At 35.6% G+C, this 19,185-nt stretch overlaps 1 protein-coding gene and 1 long non-coding RNA gene across 2 annotated transcripts in view; one reads left to right on the forward strand and one right to left on the reverse strand.

Annotated features, from left to right (window-relative positions):
* The first annotated feature begins 6,401 nt into the window (after window positions 1–6,401).
* LOC140511501 (olfactory receptor 4P4-like) lies at window positions 6,402–7,316 on the forward strand. Its single transcript, XM_072620634.1, has one exon. The coding sequence runs from the start codon at window positions 6,402–6,404 to the stop codon at window positions 7,314–7,316; it is 915 nt and encodes a 304-aa protein (XP_072476735.1).
* A 2,754-nt stretch (window positions 7,317–10,070) lies between these two features.
* The window catches only part of LOC140511502 (uncharacterized), a 189,400-nt gene continuing 180,285 nt past the window's right edge, over window positions 10,071–19,185 (reverse strand). The window contains exon 3 of the long non-coding RNA XR_011969572.1: window positions 10,071–10,284. This is a non-coding gene — a long non-coding RNA (uncharacterized lncRNA). The remainder of the gene's footprint in view (window positions 10,285–19,185) is intronic.

Below are 19,185 nucleotides of genomic sequence, written 5' to 3' on the forward strand. Positions count from 1 at the left end.
TCAAGCTTTCCACTTTAGGTAGGCCCATCAATAGGTGGCAAAGATCCTCCTTAGTCACATTACTCAATCACAGGCATTTTTGGTAAAACAAAACCAGCAGAAGATCCTATTTTGTTTGCCATTCCAATGGTCAAGAGACAGAGAACTTCAGTTAGTTTCCCTTGGGTACTCATTTAATTGTTCCTTGTTTCTAGCTGGGAGAGAGAATATGGAAGAGACCAACAGCACTTAAGGTTGCTGAAGGAAAAGACTCTGGAAAAATATGTGAGGATAGGCTCCATCACGTCCCTATGCCCAACTTTCTTGTCTAGAGACTTTGGGAAATATTTCTCTTGGGTAAGATTCAGGACACTCTCTCAGTTGAACTAAGTTATCTCCCAATTGGAAAGTTCCTTTGTTCTCGATTGCCTGGTACAAATGCTGCTATATACTCCTTCTCTGATTTCTGTTTGGCATGATTGGAATATATGGGTTTCTTTAATATTCTCTATATTTATTTATTGTGGAACTGATATGTGGGAAAACGGTCAAACCTTGGATGTAGAGCTTGGGATCAAAAGTTAGATGAAACCCAATCATATCCTTTAGAGGAAGAATATTTAAATTGAGCAGATCAATATAGTTTTAGCCTGGTAGCTGCTCTCTCTGACGAGAGCAGAGTGGTGGACTCCCATAACTGCCCCATTGCTTCCCCTCCTGATATGAATAAAAAGTCTCTCAGTGAAAAGTGGAGGGAGAAGAGGCTAGTGATGAATAATTTTTTTTCATTTGAACCACTTTTTGAATTCTATCACTACACTAGGGGCTGAAATCATTACCCCAGATTCAGTTCTTCCTGACTCCAAATTCACTACTCTATTGGCAATGCAACCTAGGCATTTGTTACTATGAAAGCAGCTTTTTGTTTTTTATAGTCAATGATAGGTACTTACATGGCAGAGTGAATAGTAAGATGGCCTTGACTCTGGGAAGATATCAAACGCTCATTAGTGTGTGTGTGTGTGTGTGTGTGTGTGTGTGTGTGTGTGTGTGACTGGGCTGATAATTTAATCTCTGTTTGTCTAGATTTCCTCAATTATAAAATAGCAATAGTAATAGATTATTATTATTCAACAACATACTATTCAACAGCAACAATATTATTATTATTCAACAAATACCAATAAGGTTGTTGTGAGATGTAAATGACTTAGTATTTGTAAAAAGCACTTAGCATTGGTCCTGGCACATAGTAGGCCACATATAACTCCCTATTCACGTCTTTTTAGAGTTCTTTATGGAATTGAATCATTATGCTTCTTATCTGTTCTTTAGAGACGGATTTTAAGCTGCTCAGTTAATCAGAGATCAACAGTTTTACAGTTATCTTTAATTATTTTTATTATCTTCACTGTTTATATTGTTCTCCTGGGTCCTTTATTTTACTCAACATCAGTGCATGCAAAGCACTCTGTGCTTTAGTGAATTTGGGAAGATGGTATTTCACAGGAAAAAGGGGTGGTAATGCCAAAGGTCATTGGAAGATTAAAGATCATAAGAGGTAAGGAAATTAATTTTGTAATTGGGAGGCCAGAGAAAATCATGGGAGCCAGATTTCAAAAACTTCTGTAATGGGGTGGACTTATATAATATATAATGGCTTCTTCTCAAATGTTCACTCAGATATTGAAGGGAAATGCGGATCTACAGTTTTTAAATTGTCATATTTTATCAATGAACAGAATCCATATGTGGACATATGGACAACCCAGGTAACTTCTATGTTTCTCTTACATGAAGGGGTTGAATTGAATGATAAAGGTAAAGGGATCTGATACCTTAGTGAAATCCACTTAAATATATACATGTTTGTTTTTGCTTTTTTTTTATCCAGTAGACCATAAGCTGCTGAAAGGCAAAGATCATTTACTTTTTGATTGTATCCTCAGCGTCTTGAATGGAGTCTGTTACATTTAAAATTTTATTTTCTAATTTTGAAGTAGAGCTAGTATTACATTGTTATATAGAACCCCTGATGAAAGCTTTTTTGGGGAGGGACATGCAATTGGATCCAGGTTCAAACAGCTAGTATGTGTCTGAGGTCATATTTCAACTCAGGTCATCCTGACTCCAAGGCTGGTGCTCTATCCACTGCGTCGTCTTGATGTCACCTGATAAAGGCATCTTTCCTCTTAATGTGGAAAACTACTTGCTTTTTAATAGTGCACTGTGCTTTGGAGCACTAAAAGATTAATCCTTTTTTTTTTTTTTTTATGGTGACACAGGCAATCTCTGCCAGAGTCTGAACTTGAACTTAGATCTTCCTGACTCTGAGGTAGTCACTGCATCACACCTCTTTTCCTCAATTGTGTAGACTTGACTGGTAGATAGCAAGTGTTTAATAAATGCTTGGTTGAACAACTGACTGATTGACTCATTGAGTATTCCTGAAATTTGTCTTTGCATTTCTAAGTTGTTTGGAAATGTTTCCAGGAGACCAACTCCCAAAGGTACCTCAAAAGCCTTTAAGTTGACTTTTCTCTGTGACTCCAAAGAAAGCAGTTAATGGACTATATTTTGTGTGGAGTCAATAACATGGAAAATCTGTTTGCTTTCTGAACTCCAAGTCATGGAAAAAAAGTAATCGCTTCCAGATTTCCAGGTTTGCTCCCTCCTTACAGTGAATTGAAATCTCCTGGCAGAAACTAACTTCTCCAACTTCCACCTGTTAATAAAAACAGACCATTCTCTTGGGAAACAACACTAGCCTATATTTACCAGTAATGCTTGACCAGACATCAGTCTTCACTGCTTGGTAAGAGGTATGTTTTTTTGTTTTTCTGGGAGCACATCTCCTATGAATGAATTTGTCTTCTTCTTTTGTGATATAATGTAAGTTTTCTTGGACACATTTGCATTCATTGGCTTTAGAACTTGATTGTCCCTAATAACATCTGTCATCAAATTTTTAACAATGTTTATTCAATATTTTTAAATACACATGACAGATAAGTTAAAAAGGCAATCTTTGAAGTTTTTTTTCCTACAAAACCCATACTCTTGTTATCTTAGATCACCTGGATTCCTACTTCCCCATCTCAGATACTTATATGATCATAAGTCATATGCTCACCCTCCCCCAATGAGCTTATTTTTTATTAAACCACTCCCCCACCAAAGAGTATGCCTGAGATTAAAGGTATTGAATATTAAGGATATAAAACGTTACTTCTTAAGGTTAGGATTAAAGAAAACATGTTCTTGATGTGAAAAACTTTAGTTAAGGCATCACTAGGCTCCTAATGATGCTGGAAAAATCTTTTTTGTCCCTTAAGAGTCATTTCACTGTCACAAGTATTTGTGGACTACCTAGGGCATACCCATGCAATATATTAGAAAACAAATAAATAAAACTGTATAAACCAGAGAGGTTTAGATCTTGACTCTAACCATTATATAGCAATATCGCAAGGGTTAAACCATTTAAATTCCCTAAATTTCAGATTTAAATTTGAATCTCCACTAAACTTCTGATTGACTGAGTGAGTGTCTCTGAAAATGTCACTTTATTCGTGTGATTATTAGGCTTGAAAAGGAGACTTTGGAGACAGAATCATCATAGATTTGAAGGTAAAAATATACTTAAAATCTTCTAGGTAAATCTTTTCATTTTACACATGAAGAAACAAAATCACAGAGACATTAGTGGTCACATGGTTGAGGGCAGAGTGGATTTGAACTCAGATCTGATCATTCCCAATTCAGCGTGATCTACCTTGTAAGTCATCCTGCCTGTAAAATCCATCAGTGGTTGATGTTCAATTGTGTCAGTAAGGTCATATTCTTCAGATTCCCTTTGGTGGTTTTCTTGGTAAAGATACTTGATTGTTTTGCCATTTCCTTCTACATTTCGTTTTACAGATTAGGGAACAGAGGCAAACAAGGTCAGGAGTAGAGAACCTGTGGACTCCAGGCCACATGTCACCCTTTAGGTCCTCAAGTGCAGTCACTTGACTGAATCCAAACTTCACAGAGCAAATCCCCTTAATAAATGGATTTGTTTTGTAAAATTTGGACTTAGTCAAAAGACTGCATCCAAGCACTTAGAAGGTCATGTGTGGACTTAAAGCTGAAGGTTCCTACCCACCACTGAATAAGATTATGTGACTTGCCAGAGTCACACAGTTAGTAAGTATCTGAAACTGAATTTGAACCAAGGTACCTAGGTCTTCCTGACTCCAGGACTGGAATTCAATCCACTGTCCCAAGATACCTTTTACAGCTCTACATCTTAGAACAAAATTTCCTTTCCTTAGAAAATATTTCCTTTTCCTCACGTATGTGAAACTCTGCTCTTGAGTAAGTATCTCAGGTTAAGATTCTTTATCTTTGGAGTTTAAATCTGCTCTCAGAGAAGAACAGTACATGTTTTTCATTGCTATGTATTACTGGATAGTTATATGGATAGCTTCCATACACAAAACTCTGGGAAAATTGATGTAAGAAGTGGTTAAAATCATTGCTCCTTCCTCTTGTGTCATTCTACATCCCTTATTGTGGTTGACTATTACACTTTACTTATTTGTGTTAAAATCAAGAGTATAGTAACATTCCTATCAAGAACTACTAGGGGAAAAAACCAAATAGATACATAAATGGATAGATAGATAGATGGATAGATTAAGAGATAAAAAAGATAGATTGATGGATATATAGTAAGATGATGGATGAATGGATGGATAGATTAAAATTTGAAATGATAGATGGATGGTATAGATAGATTAATGAGCAAAAAAAAGGGCTGGGATCAATATTAGCTCCAGAGAACAAATGACAAAACAGATGTCTCCCGTCTCCCCACAGAAACGTATGATATGACAAATAATGAATATGGCTGATTGAGCTCGATATTTTTTCTGCAAATAGTGCTTCTGTGGCTTTTCCATCCCCACCCTGAAGTCATATTATACAGGAATAATCAGAGAAACCTTTATCCTTCTTGGAAGAGAATAGTGGTTCTACATATGCCATTAATCTAATTAATCGTTCATTGGGTCAATCAAAGTCAGCTCATATATGTTTTATTTTTTTTTGTTTAGTAATAATATTTAAACAGTCATTTTTTTTCATATTGGATAGCCTTCATGTTAGGATGACTACTGAAATACTTCTTAATGTATGTGAAAATTTTTTCTTAATTTACAATGGAGATCTGGCCAGGAATGGGATGGGGAACTTTGTTTCCATAATGGGAGAGATGGAAAGCAGTGAACTGAGAAATGCTTGTGACTAAACATCCACATGTATTGATAAATTTAAAAAGCATATAAATTGAGGAAATTATAAAAGTTAAAATTTAGCTACATAAGAAAGACAGGCATAGTATTTAATCCATTTGATTTGAAAATTTCAAATGATAGAATATACAATCTTCAGTCATGAAAGAAAACAAAACTGATAAATTACTACTGTTTAAATTTTTCCAAGGCTGTTGGAGAACTTGGTGAATCCAAATTCCATCAAGTTTATGGAGCTAGAAAACTCTGACCAAGAAGATTAAATCTACACACTGTGTTTGAAAAGATTCAGGATAAGATATTATTAAGCTGAAGTGATGGATCATTTTCAGTCATAGCAACAGTGAATTTTTGTTTTCTTAAGTGAACGAAGATTGTTGCCCAAAACATTCCAAAGGTACACAAAAAGCTAAGATATACCATTATCATTATTTTGAAGAAGCCTTTGTCCTGCTTTTTATGCTTCCCTTTTCCTCCTTCTCTTCCCTCCCTCCCTTGCTAAATATCAAATGTCATGACATTACTGATTTGCTTATTTTGACTTGACTTTGCTTCTCATTTACACCATCGCACCATCTCACCATGGAAAAAAATAGGAAGGCTTATTTTCTCTTATAATAAACATATTAGATTATGAGAATTAATTATGTCATTCCTTATTAAAACTTTTAAACTAAAACCAGACACTTTGAAATTTATTTCAACTATAGTTATCCTAAGGAGTGGGGTATATGCACATACACACATATACAGACACACAAATATAAATATACATACAGTAATATATAGATAGATATTCATATATAATCATTATTTAAAATATGTTCATATTATTTCAAGTTATTATTTTGAAACAGAAGGTAAAAATGGATCTATTTACCTTGAAAAAGTATTAGAAAACAGGTATGTACTTAATGTTTTTAATTCTATGATTTAAAGTTAGACACTTTAATTTAAAGTTTTACAATCAGTTTGCCCACTAATATAACCTTCTGTTTTATAAATTATCTCAAAATGGATTTTATGCACTATACATATAACAGATGCCAATGACGATTTGTCCTATTCCACATAATTTCAGATTAATTAATATTCTACTTTATATTTATCACCTACTCTAACTACATGGAAAATCAGAACAATGTCACAGAATTTGTTCTCTTGGGACTTTTTATGAACAAAGAGATGAAGAAAATATGTTTTGCATTCTTCTTGCTCTGTTATTTTGCAATCTTCCTGGGTAACTTCATCATCTTCATCACCATCACATGTAGCCATCTGATTCAGCAACCCATGTACTATTTTTTATGCCACCTGGCCCTCACAGATCTGGCCTATACTTCCACCATCATCCCCACATTGATCAGAGACCTAGCTGTGGAGATCAAAACCATCTCCTTTACTTGCTGTATGACTCAGCTTTTTGCTGCTCACTTGCTAGGAGGTGTTGAAATGTTCATTCTGGTATCTATGGCCTTTGATCGCTACATTGCCATCTGTAAACCTTTGCACTACAGAGTCATTGTGAACCAGCACCGATGTAACATGCTCATATTGACTGCCTGGGCAGTGGCTTTTTGGCATTCTATTGCCCAGCTACTCATGGTCCTTTGGTTACCTTTCTGTGGCCCTAATCAGATTGACCACTACATATGTGATGTGAAGCCCCTCCTGAAACTGGTCTGCACCGACACTCATGTTGTTAGTATCATGGTCATTGCTAACAATGGGATGGTTTGCTTGGTTACTTTTCTTGTTCTTATTGCATCTTACATAGTCATATTGTATAATCTTCGAATGCACTCAGGAGAGGGTAGACGCAAAGCTCTCTCCACCTGTGGGTCCCACATCATGGTTGTAGTCCTGTTCTTTCTGCCTTGTGTCTATACCTATGTGCCACCTCCCAGTGACAACAGTAGTGAGAAAGAATTTTCTGTGTTGTACACTGTGATTGCACCCATGCTGAACCCTCTTATATATACTCTGAGAAATACAGAAATGAAGAACGTAATGAGGAAGTTGTGGTACGATAAAATGTAATAGGATCAAAATAAGACATGCAACATTGAACTTGATCTATTCCTTGAGTCCATAGTGTCAAAATCTGTTTCCATATTCATGTTTTCTAGTATGAGCAGTATCTAACAATAATGTCAATAAATAATTTTAAAAAACTATGGGTTCGTTTATTATTGATCTCTGCATTACCCAATAGTAAGAATAAGTGTGTGTCTGTGTATATGCATATTAATGTGTCTATTTATGTGTATGTATATATGTATGCACACACATATGTACACTCCATACACACAATTTGTACTAATTAAATGTTTTTGCATTAATTAAATAATATCTCAAGATTGCAAGGATAAAAGAAAATGACATCTGTTTTCTTGTTAACCAGTCAAACCCTTTAATCTTTAAAGTGAATTGACACGTTACAAAATAATTAAATTATTAAATGTGGTCAAGCAGAATTGATTCTTTGAGTACCCTCTGAGAATGACCATGGTGGCAATGGGAAATGGGACTGTAATGATATTTTAGTAACCAAAGAAAAAGTAGGGACACATAGCACAGAAACACAAAGACAAATAATGAAAAGCATACAGAGTCTGACAGGATGGGATCAGGGGATGGGCTGGTGAAGGGAAGCAGGTAGCAATGGGGGCGGTGGTGGGTAGTGAGAGAGGCATCCATGTCTTACTAAGCTCTAAAGGGCTTCACAGCATCTACTTCATCTGCCTTTTGGAACACAGCTTATGGAACAAATTGTTCTCAGCCCCTTCTGAGTGGAAATCTTCTCATACTTGGAGTAGACCCCACTCACCCCCATCTCATCCACGAGTTTGAGGCCCTTCTGGTCCTTTCAACCTGGTTTAGCCTTTCTACTAAGACAGTTTTGCTGGGGTGTGGTCACTGCTCATGCTACAGCTTCTTGGAGACACACGTGAGAGTTGAGTGCCAGATAGACACCAAAGGTTAATGTGCAGCCTTGAAAAGGGCCTAGTTTTCCTATAATACCCCATATACCTGACTGGCTACTTATACACTTACGTACTGACAAGAAGGGGGAGGTATTCAGGGAGACCTGATCAAGATACAATTTGAACCCAAATTAGAGTGATACAGTGACAAGAATGAGGGTGAATATGTGTCGTATATGGCAAGTCCTGAAGAAGGTTTTGGAAAAACAAAACAAAAGTCAGAGTTTCAAGTTGTGATGGAAAATTAGAGGTGATTTTCCTGCAACCAGATGATAGTCTGGTAGTGAACTCAATGTAAATGTCTTACAGAAGAGAATTGACATTGTATCTGGAGTTCCGTGGAAGGGATTCCATGAGGAATTAGGATGAATGAACTAAATGTGAAAGTATTGCTCAGGACAAGAATTAAATTAGACTTCAACCTGGATATTGATTGAATTATAGAGAAAGACTAAGAATATGGTAAATAATGGTACTTTGTCATTGTATTGCCGAGAAGGGCTAAGTCTATCATACATAATTATAGCACACTATTGCTGTTACTGTGTACAATGTTCTCCTGATTCTGCTGACTTCACTCAGGATCAGCTCATGTAAGTCTTTTCAGGTTTGTTCTGAAATCTGCCTTCTCATACTTTCTTCTAGTTGTAATGGCAAGCAAAGTAGGATTTTTTTTTTTTTTTGCTGTTTTTCTGGATTGAGTTTTAGCCAATCAAGTGACTTTGATTGAATTTTGCCTTTGACTGAAAATTATCTATGTATGTAGAGAGAGACAGAAATACAGAGAGACAGAGAGAGATAGAGAGAGATCTATCCACATATATGTATATATATACACATATATACATACATACATACATATATATGTGTGTGTGTGTGTGTGTGTGTGTATACACACACATTGTATTGCTTGGAGAGAGAAGAGAGATAGAGAGTAGAGCAGAGAGAGAGAAGTGAGCATGAGTGAACTAGGGGAACTCGCTTGTGGCGAGGCCTAACAGAAAGAATGTTTGAGATATATATGCCCCTTCTGTTGATCTGTGTTGATTTCTGAGGCAGAAGTCCTGTCTTTTCGTCTGCTTTAATTTTTCAGTCAGTAGTCCTGTCTTGATGGCACTCATAATGTCATAAATGTTGTTATATTTCTGTTAAGCTTTGTTTTCCTTGAAAAAGAATCTGAGAGCAGGAACCCCTGGAGCCTGCTTGTCAGGCAGAAGCAGGAAGAGCTTGGAACAGTCCCTGTGAGCTGAGATAATGAGCAGAGAGGTACCTGTGTGTGAACTCAGGCAAGACCTCGGAGTGATTGGCCCATGGAGGAGGAGCTGTGGGGTTTGAAAGTCAGCCTTGAGTCAAGATGAGAGAAGGTACAGACACTGTGTATTAAGGAGATTCTTCCTACAGTGACTTAGGGGTGGGTGGTGTGGCATTTTCTGCTTCTGCCTGAGGATGTGTCATGCTAGGGAAGACCTTCCCTTGGGACCTCCTCACTTTAGGGAAGAAATGATATGTGTTGTGCACTGTATGACGCACTGAGTGTGAGATGATATATTTTGTTTAAAGATGTTGCTATGAATGTTACGTTTTACTTTATTGAACAACATTTAATTTATTGCTGAATAAAGAGTTCCCTCTACTATGTTATCAGACTTTTGAAATTATTCACAGCAGCAGTCCTAAGGTATACTGCTGTGACTACCATTACAAAAGCACAATAGTAATAGTAATATTGCACTATAATTCCATTATATGTATATACCAAATCTTGTTCAACCATTCCCCAATTAAAGGACATTCTCTTCAATGTGATTTTTCTTTTTTAATGATTTTTTAGCATACAGAACTACTAGTGTTATTTCAGGCTCAAAAGGAATGTACAGTTTAATAGCCCTTTGTACAAAGCTTCAAAGTGCTCTCCAGAATCGTTGGATCAGTTCATAATCACACAACAATGCATGTGTTCCAATTTTCCAACATATTCTCCAACATTTATCATTTCATCGTTTTTTGGCATATTAACCAATCTGTGAAAAAAGAAGCAACAACAAATCAACAGAAGAGTCAAAGCAATTTCCAAAAGTTGTTCTTCAAAGACAAAAAACTGAATGTTGAGTTGGATATTTAAAAAAAAAAAAACTTGTGTTCAATAACTCTAAAAACTATAAATCTTTTTTTTTATACAGAAGCCAAGAACAATGGAAGGTGAAATCAATGTCATTAGTATGTATGCATACATGTATGTGCATATATACATATATGTGTGTGTGCATGTGTATATATAGATAGATAGGTATATACATCTATCTATAACTTTGTGGCATGGAGAAAGATCTTATGGATTTAGAGGGCAATTGAATTTCCCATCAATAATATGTCATGCTTCAATGCTAGGTTTGAGATTTGTTCCCCAAACTTCTTGCCTATTATATCTTTTCTTTCAATATGGTCTGTTTTCCTATGACAGAAGTTCTTTTTTTCCTCCTGTGCTTACTTTGATCCAGTATTATCTCTCTTGGCAAGCAGAAGTGAGGGAAAACTATCAACCCCATCATCATCACTTCTACTTTCTGTAGTCTGGAAGAGCAGAGAGAAAAGAAAAAAAAATAGCGATTCCTTCTTAAGAGGGGAGTTCTTTTTTTTTTTTCTTCCATGTTTGCCTCTTCTCAATTGATAAAGACTGTTCTTTAGACTCTTGGAAATAGATTAAGGTAATTTGTTTTGAAAGGATACTGTGTTTTTGGTATTTCAGTCATTCAAAGACTAAACGCTAGAATTTCATAAATTTAAACAAGGAACTTTTCTGTAAAGGAGTTTTAGCATAGTTTTCATCTTCTTTCTAAAGTCAGTTTTGTATCCTTTATAATATTCACATAAGCCACACAATATGTGTATTCTTCAATTATTTTATCTCTTAGAACCTGAAAAATGATAAACTCAAAATCTGAAATGTTGAATATATGACTATTCTAAATCTGAAAATGTAAAACTTCTATACCTCATAATCACTTTTATCTGCCTCTTAAATTTTGTAATTCTATAACTTGGTATAGATTGTTCAGGTTTTTGGTAAGGGCCTTGATGAACCCTTGACTACAATGATATGATAAGATTAATAACTAGTGAAGATTAATAGGTTATAATTTCAAAAAATGATTTATAGTGGATAAGAATGGAGTTTGAGAAATCCATTAAAAAGCTAATGCACTGATTCAAGTTCATGGGAATGGAAGCCTATAAAGAGGTAATATCAGTGATATCAGTAAGGATAGATTTAGGTGAATGTGTTAGATAATTCAGAAATAGAATATTTGATAGAGGAGGTGATGGGAAGGAGCAGGGCGATAAACATGACACTGATGTTGACAATAATGAAATCTCATATTTACATGTTATTTTTTAAAATTTTCAAGTCTGCTTGTAGACAGTATTTCATTTGATCATAAAAAAACATACTAGGAAGCAGGCAGACACTGTAATCATGTCTGGGAGTATTAACATAAAATAAATTATACATATGCATATATGTGTATATATACATATGTGTATATATGTGTGTATGTATACATAGATAGATAGACAGATAGATGTGTGTGTATGTGTGTATCTTTATATATGTTCCCTCTAACTAGTCCAGTACTGGAAAAGATCTCATGAGTTACACATTACATGAAGGAATGTAAACAGTTCAATTTAATGAGTTTCCCTTTTCTATTTACCTTTTCATGTTTCTCTTGGTTCTTGTATTTGAAAGTCAAATTTTCTATTCATTTCTGTTCTTTTCAACAAGAATGTCTGGTAGTTTTCTATTTCACTGAAGTTCCAATTTTCCCATGGAGTATTATACTCTATCTTGCTTGGTAGATGATTAAAATCAATATTTTAATCCTACCTCCTTTGACCTCTAGAATATCATATTCCAAGCCCTTTCATCCCTTAGAGCAGAAACAGCTAAATCCTGTGTTATCCTCATTATATTTCCACAGTTCTTCAATTACTTCTTTCGTGATGCTTGTAATCCTTTTTCCTTGACCTAGGAACTCTGTAAATTGACTCTGCAATATTCCTAGGAGTTTTCATTTTGAGATCTCTTTCAGGAGGTGGTCAGTGAATTCTTTTCATGTCTCTTTTACCCTGTGGTTCTAGAATATCATGTTGGTTTTCCTTGACAATTTCTTGGAAGATGATATCTAGCCTCTTTTTTTCCCATAGTTTTCAGGAAGAGCAATGATTTTTAAGTTATCTCTCCAGGATGTATTTTCCAGGTCAATTTTTTTCAAGGCTGCATCTACCTCACTACCTGTAAGAATGTAACACCTTTTATAAATTTTATTTTAATCTCCCTTCACCGCGTCTACCATAATTTATAGTTCTGTTCACTCCCTTCTTCCATATTCTATCCTTGTGTAACATATCTGACTGTTAATACCAGAATTTATACCAACGACATTTCTTCTATTTATTCCCCCTTCCCTACCTTCAACTATGGAGTTACTTGGGAATTGAGTGAGTATTTTGTTTGACAAGATTTAAGTTAGGGTCATTACTTTGTCACAGCACTTGGTGCTTTCCAAATCCCTTACTTGTGTATTGTCTGACCTGATTATCATGTCATTTTTATAGAGGTGTTTTTATCCCTTACTTTTTAGATGTGGAAAGTGATACTCAGAGAGATTTAGAGTTACATGAGATGACAAAAGAAATTTTAAAATAGGATTATATTGATGGAAGGGAGGAACTGCCATAAATGGAAAGATCCTGGATTCAGGAAGATATCAATGTGAACAAGGACCGAAACACGTATACCAAAGAGGTCAGTATTAAGACTGTACTCCCATCTGAAACTTCAGAAAGGACTATGAAATGGTCTGAAGCACAACAAGCCGTCTTGGAAGAGCTGGGGAAGAATTTTAAAAGCCAAAATGGAGAAATAGAAGGAAAACTGACAAAAGACTTTAAAAATATGAAAAAGGAATTCAGAAAAGAATTTAAAAGGACAATTAGACAAATGGAAAAGGAAGTACAAAATCTAACTGGAGAAAATAACTCCATAAAAGGAACAATTGGCCAAATGGAAAAGGAGATGCAAAAGTTAACTGAAGAAAACAATTTGATAAAAATTAGCACCTGGTAAATGAAAGCTAATGAAGCCATGAGATATCAAGAATCAGTCAAACAGAATCTAAAGAAGGAAAAGATAGAAGAAAATACCAAGTATCTAACTGGAAAAAAACTGACCTCGGAAATGGATTCATGAAGGAAAATCTAAAGATTATTGATCTACTAGAAAGCCGTGATGAAAAAATGAGACTGGTCCCCTTCAGCTACAGCAAGGGGGACCCTCCTTTTCGATCCTCCTGGGCTCACAGACTAAGAGACTGTTTGCTCTTTCTGCTATTCCCACTCTTCCAAGATATTTCCGGGGAGATATTATCTGGGCTTGTCAAGGTCAAAAAGCGCAGGGAGACAGCAATTACCAAACACTCTGCCATCTTGGCTCCTGGAACCCAGAAATACATGAATTTCTTGTGTCACTCTCATTTCTCTTCCCAATTTTTCCTCCATCTCTCTTACGTGATTTTCAAAATCTTTTTTGAGTTTTTTCATGACCTGAGACTACTGCATATAATTTTTGATACTTTTGGACTTAGAAACCTTGATTTTCATGTCTCCCTCCGATGGTATGCTTTGCTCTTCCTCATATACAGTTGCCAGGAGGGAAGCACCAACTTCTGAGTTTTACCTGGGCAGGGGGGGGTGGGAGGAAATCACTCCTTAGTGGCTTTCCAGAGTCTCTCCAGTCAAAGAAACACTTACAATCAGTAAAGCCACTGGAGCAGGGATTCTTAGCCTCAAGTCAGTGGAGAGATATCATGGAATCCATGAACTTGAATGGGAAAGGCTATCTTTATGTCAACTAATCCTTGATTTAAAAAAAAAAAATCCTTCAATTATTTCAAAACAGCATAGTGGAAAAGATTCCATTATTCACACCGGGTGGCCAAGGAAATATGTGGCATATAAAAAGACTAAGAAATCCTAAAACAAAGAAGTATATTAGTCTAATGAGTTTTTAAACATCTCCATAATTTTAATACAGATGCTACTTTGGTCTTTTTTATTTTTATCAAATTTAACAACTTCTATAAAGAGGGCATGTGATTAAGATAGTTAATCACATCTCAGTCTTAACTGATTAAAAAAATTAATAGCACCTTGTAATTATAAAAGAATACACAATGTTGTTTTCCTGTGTAAGATTTGATAAATTGTATTTTTTGTTCAAGATATAGTACATTGTGTATGCACACTAAGCCCCTAATAGCGAATCCAATTCTGTCATTTAGTAGGTGTGTGACACTGAAGAAGTCAATTCTCATTGTGAATTTTCATTACCAGATTTGTAAAATGTGGAGATTAACTACTATCGTTTCTGAATTCTATGGCAATCATTAAATGTTTGTAATTTTAATTTCAACATATTTTGATGATACAAAATTCAGGTTTCTAGAAAGATAAAGAGAAAAATATTGGTGAGTTGAATGAAGAGTTGAACAGGAGAGTTGAATGAAGGCACATACCAAAGGTGGATGAGTAGCCCAGACCAGAAGGAATCCTATTTGCAGTTCCAGGGCAGAAAAGAGTGCTTTTGGTTGCTCACACACCAAACTGTAGGCCAGGAAACGATTGCAATTCTCTCTCTTGATTACGCCCCCTTGGAGGAACAAAAACCTTACAGGTACCTAGAGATATCTCACAGAACAGCTGCATAAATCTCTGAAGCTTAGGGTGGTATACCCTCCACTTCGCAAAAGACTCAAAAGTCAAGCACCTCACTGGAAAAATACCTCCAAAGGGGAAAAATGAGACTACGGAAGGTTACTTTCTTGTTGAAACAGGTATTTTCTTCCATACTTTCAGATGAGGAAGAGCAATGCATACAATCAGAAGACAACAAGGTCAAGGCTTCTGCATCCAAAGCTTCAAAAAAAAAATATTCAATGGTCTCATGCCATAGAAGATCTCAAAAAATATATGTTTTTAAAATCAAGTAAGAGAGATGGAGGCAAAATTGGAAAGAGAAATGACAGCAATGAAAGAAAATCAAGAAAGGCAGTTCAACAGCTTGCTAAAGGAGACCACAAAATGCTGAAGGAAATAACACATTTAAAAATAGACTAACCCAAATGGCAAAAGAGGCTCAAAAAGCCAATGAGGAGACGAATGCTTTGAAAAGCAGAATTAGCGAAATGTAAAAGGAGGTTCAAAGCTCACTGAAGAAAATAGTTCTTTAAAAATTAGAATGAAGCAAGTGGAAGCTAATGATATTTTGAGAAACCAATACATTATAAAACAAAACAAAAAATGAAAAAATAGAAGACATTATGAAATATCTCATTGGAAAAAAGACTGACCTGGACAATAGATCCAGGAGAAATAATTTAAAGATTATTGGTCTACCTGAAAACCACAATGAAACAAAAAGCCTAGACTTCATCTTCCAAGAGATTATCAAGGAAAACTGCTTTAATATTCTAGAGTAAAAGGGTAAAATAGAAATGGAAAGAATTCACCCATCACCTCCTCAAAGAGTGCCCAGAAGGAAAACTCCTAGGAATATTGTAGATAAATCCCAGAATTTCCAGGTCAAGGATTACACGCTACAAGCAGCCAAAAAGAAAAAAAATTCAATTATTGTGTAAATACAGTCAGGATAACCCATGATTTAGCAGCTTCTACACTATGGTACCAAGGGCTTGGAATATATTACAGAGGTCAAAGGAAACAGGTGTAAAACCAAGAATCACCTACCCAGCATAACTGAGAATAATACATCAGGGAAAAAAATGATATTTCTATGAAATAGAGGTCTTCCAAGTATTCTTGTTGAAAAGACCAGAAATGTATAAAAAACTGTGACTTTCAAATACAAAAATCAAGAGAAACATGAAAAGGTAAACAGGAAAGAGAAGCCTTCAAGAACTCATTAATGTTGAACTGTTTACATTCCTATATGGAAAGATTTTATTTGCAGCTAATGAGAACCTTCCTCAGTTTTAGGGTAGTTAGAGGGAATACACACACACACACACACACACACACACACACATATACATACAGAATATACATATATATATATATATATTTTTTGCAATAATTAACAGTTTAATAAAAAGTCAAAATGTAAATTTTTCTACCAAAATTTTGCCTGTAATAGCAAACATATAATCTTTTTATTCTGTAGAAGAGGCTCTTCACATTTATTGGAACTAATTTTAAAGATTCTATCCTCAATCACTCCCCCTTCCCAACAAAAAAAGCAAAAACAGGGAACTACCAGAATAGTAGTCCATCTACAGGAGCCTTCATTTTTTTTTTTTATTTTTTAATGTTTAACAATCACTGCCATACAATTGAGATTTTATCCCCCCCCACCTACCCCCCACTACCCCCCTCCCTCCCCACAACTGCACACAATTCCGTATAGATTCTACACATACCCTCCCACTGAGTACATTTTCACTACAGTCATGCCATGTAGTCAGACTAGAATAAATGAAAGAAATCATATAACAAATCATAACATGATACACAAACACATACACATACACAAACATGATCTTCTACATTTTGTGAATGGCTTCCATATTTCTTTCTCTGAGTGTGGAAGGCATTTTGCCTTGAGAACCACCATTGGGATTTTTTTTTTTTTTTATATAAGAAGTTCTTGCGTTATTGCAAAATTCCAAGTCTACCAGAAAAAACTCGCGCACACTGTGGTCGTTGCTGTGCACAAAGTTCTCCTGGTTCTGCTCCTTTCACTCAGCATCAGGTCATATAAGTCCTTCCAGGCCTCTCTGAACTCTTCTTGTTCATCATTTCTTATGGCACAATAGTACTCCATTACATTCATATACCATAATTTATTCAGCCATTCCCCAATTGATGGACATCCCCTTGACTTGCAGTTTTTGGCAACTACATAGAGTGCTGCTATAAATATTTTTGTACATGTGGGACCCTTTCCCATTTTTATGATCTCTTGGGGATATAGTCCTAGTAGCGATATTGCTGGGTTAAAGGGTATACACATTTTTGTAGCCCTTTGGGCATAGTTCCAAATTGTTCTCCAGAATGGTTGGATGCACTCGCAGCTCCACCAACAATGAATTAGTGTTCCAACTCTCCCACATCCTCTCCAGCATTTATCATTTTCTTGTTCTGTCATGTTTGCCAATCTTATAGGTGTGATGTGGTACCTCAGAGTTGTTTTGATTTGCATCTCTCTAATCAATAGTGATTTACAGCATTTTTTCATATGATTATAGATAGCTTTAATTTCTTCCTCTGAAAATTGCCTGTTCATATCCTTTGACCATTTATCAATTGGGGAACATACAGAATATATTATATATAGAGAGATACACACATACACATAAACATACACACACATACACTCACACACATATATACGTGCAAATGTGTGTTTAGGTGTGTATGGGAATGTATAGATGTGTATATTTATATGTGTAGGCATGTACATGTACATGGGTAGATTGTACACATACATGTATATGTTTATGCATATATGTGTGTATGCATATGCACACCAATATATGTATATATATACGCATATACACACATGTGTATACATGTATACATTTGTGTGTATTTATTTGTATATATTTATATGTATATGTATGTGAGTGTGTATGTGTGTGTGTGTGTGTGTGTGTGTACAAATACAGGGCACAGGGTGAGCTGAATATGAAGGGAGAATACTTAAAAAATAAAAGTTACTGTGGAGTGGAGTGTACTAGGAGTAAGAGAAAGGGAGATGTAGAATGTAGCTAATCATCTCACATAAAAGATGAAAGAAAGAGCTTCTACAATGGAGTGGAAAAGGGGTAGATGAAAGAAAATAAGTGAGTCTTAATCTTATTGGATTTGGCTTAAAGATGGAATAACACACTCAACTGGATACGGAAATCTATTTTACACTCCAGGAAGGGAGGGGGAAAGGGAATAGGAGAGGGAAGATAATTGAAGTGACAGCAAACTGGGAAAAGGGATAATCAGAAGCAAACATTATTGTGGAAGGACCAGTCAAGGGTGCAAATGGAATAAATAGAGGACAGAATAGGATAGATGGAAATGTACTTTTTCTTTCACGACATAACTATTATGGAAGTGTTTTGAGTGGCTACACATGGATGACCTATATTGAATTGCTTGTTTTCTCAATGAGAGTGATTGGGGAGGCAGGAAGAGGGAGAATATGGAACTCAATGCTTTATTAATGATGCCAAAAAGATTTTTAGCACGCATCAGGAAAATATGATGTACAAACAATGAGGTATAAAAATCTATTTTGCCCAAAAAAAAATGGAGAAGAGCAGGATGGAAGAAGGGGGATAAGGGAAGCAAGGGCAAATTGGAGGAATGGGTGGATGGGGTGCATGCTCTCCTGGGTTGGGGGGTGGGTAGAAATAGGGAGAAAATTTTGTATTCAAATTCTTGCTGATGTGAATGCTTAGAATTGAAAAATAAATAAATTATATATTAAAAAATGAAACGTTGTGGTGAGCTGCAACAGGTTCACTAACAAATATGAGCTATGTACACAGAAAATCTAAAACAACTTGTTTCATCACTAACAAGTGGGGTAAACATAATAGGATTTTTAGAAGAAATGGTATGAGATGAAGCTTGAAAGTGATTAGGGACTGCAAAAGGTTGAAGTAAAGAAACAGCATTCTAGGAAAAGTTGAAAAGCAATGAGGGGAGCATTGTACACAGTAATGGGAACATTGCGTTAAGACCAACTTTGATAGACTTAGCTCTTCTGAGAGCTATTATCTTAGACAATTCCTGAAGATTCATGATAGAATATGTTCTCCACATCCAGACAAAGGAGTGTGTTGTAT

Source organism: Notamacropus eugenii, chromosome 6 (assembly GCF_028372415.1).
Source record: "Notamacropus eugenii isolate mMacEug1 chromosome 6, mMacEug1.pri_v2, whole genome shotgun sequence".
Classification (NCBI taxonomy): domain Eukaryota; kingdom Metazoa; phylum Chordata; class Mammalia; order Diprotodontia; family Macropodidae; genus Notamacropus; species Notamacropus eugenii.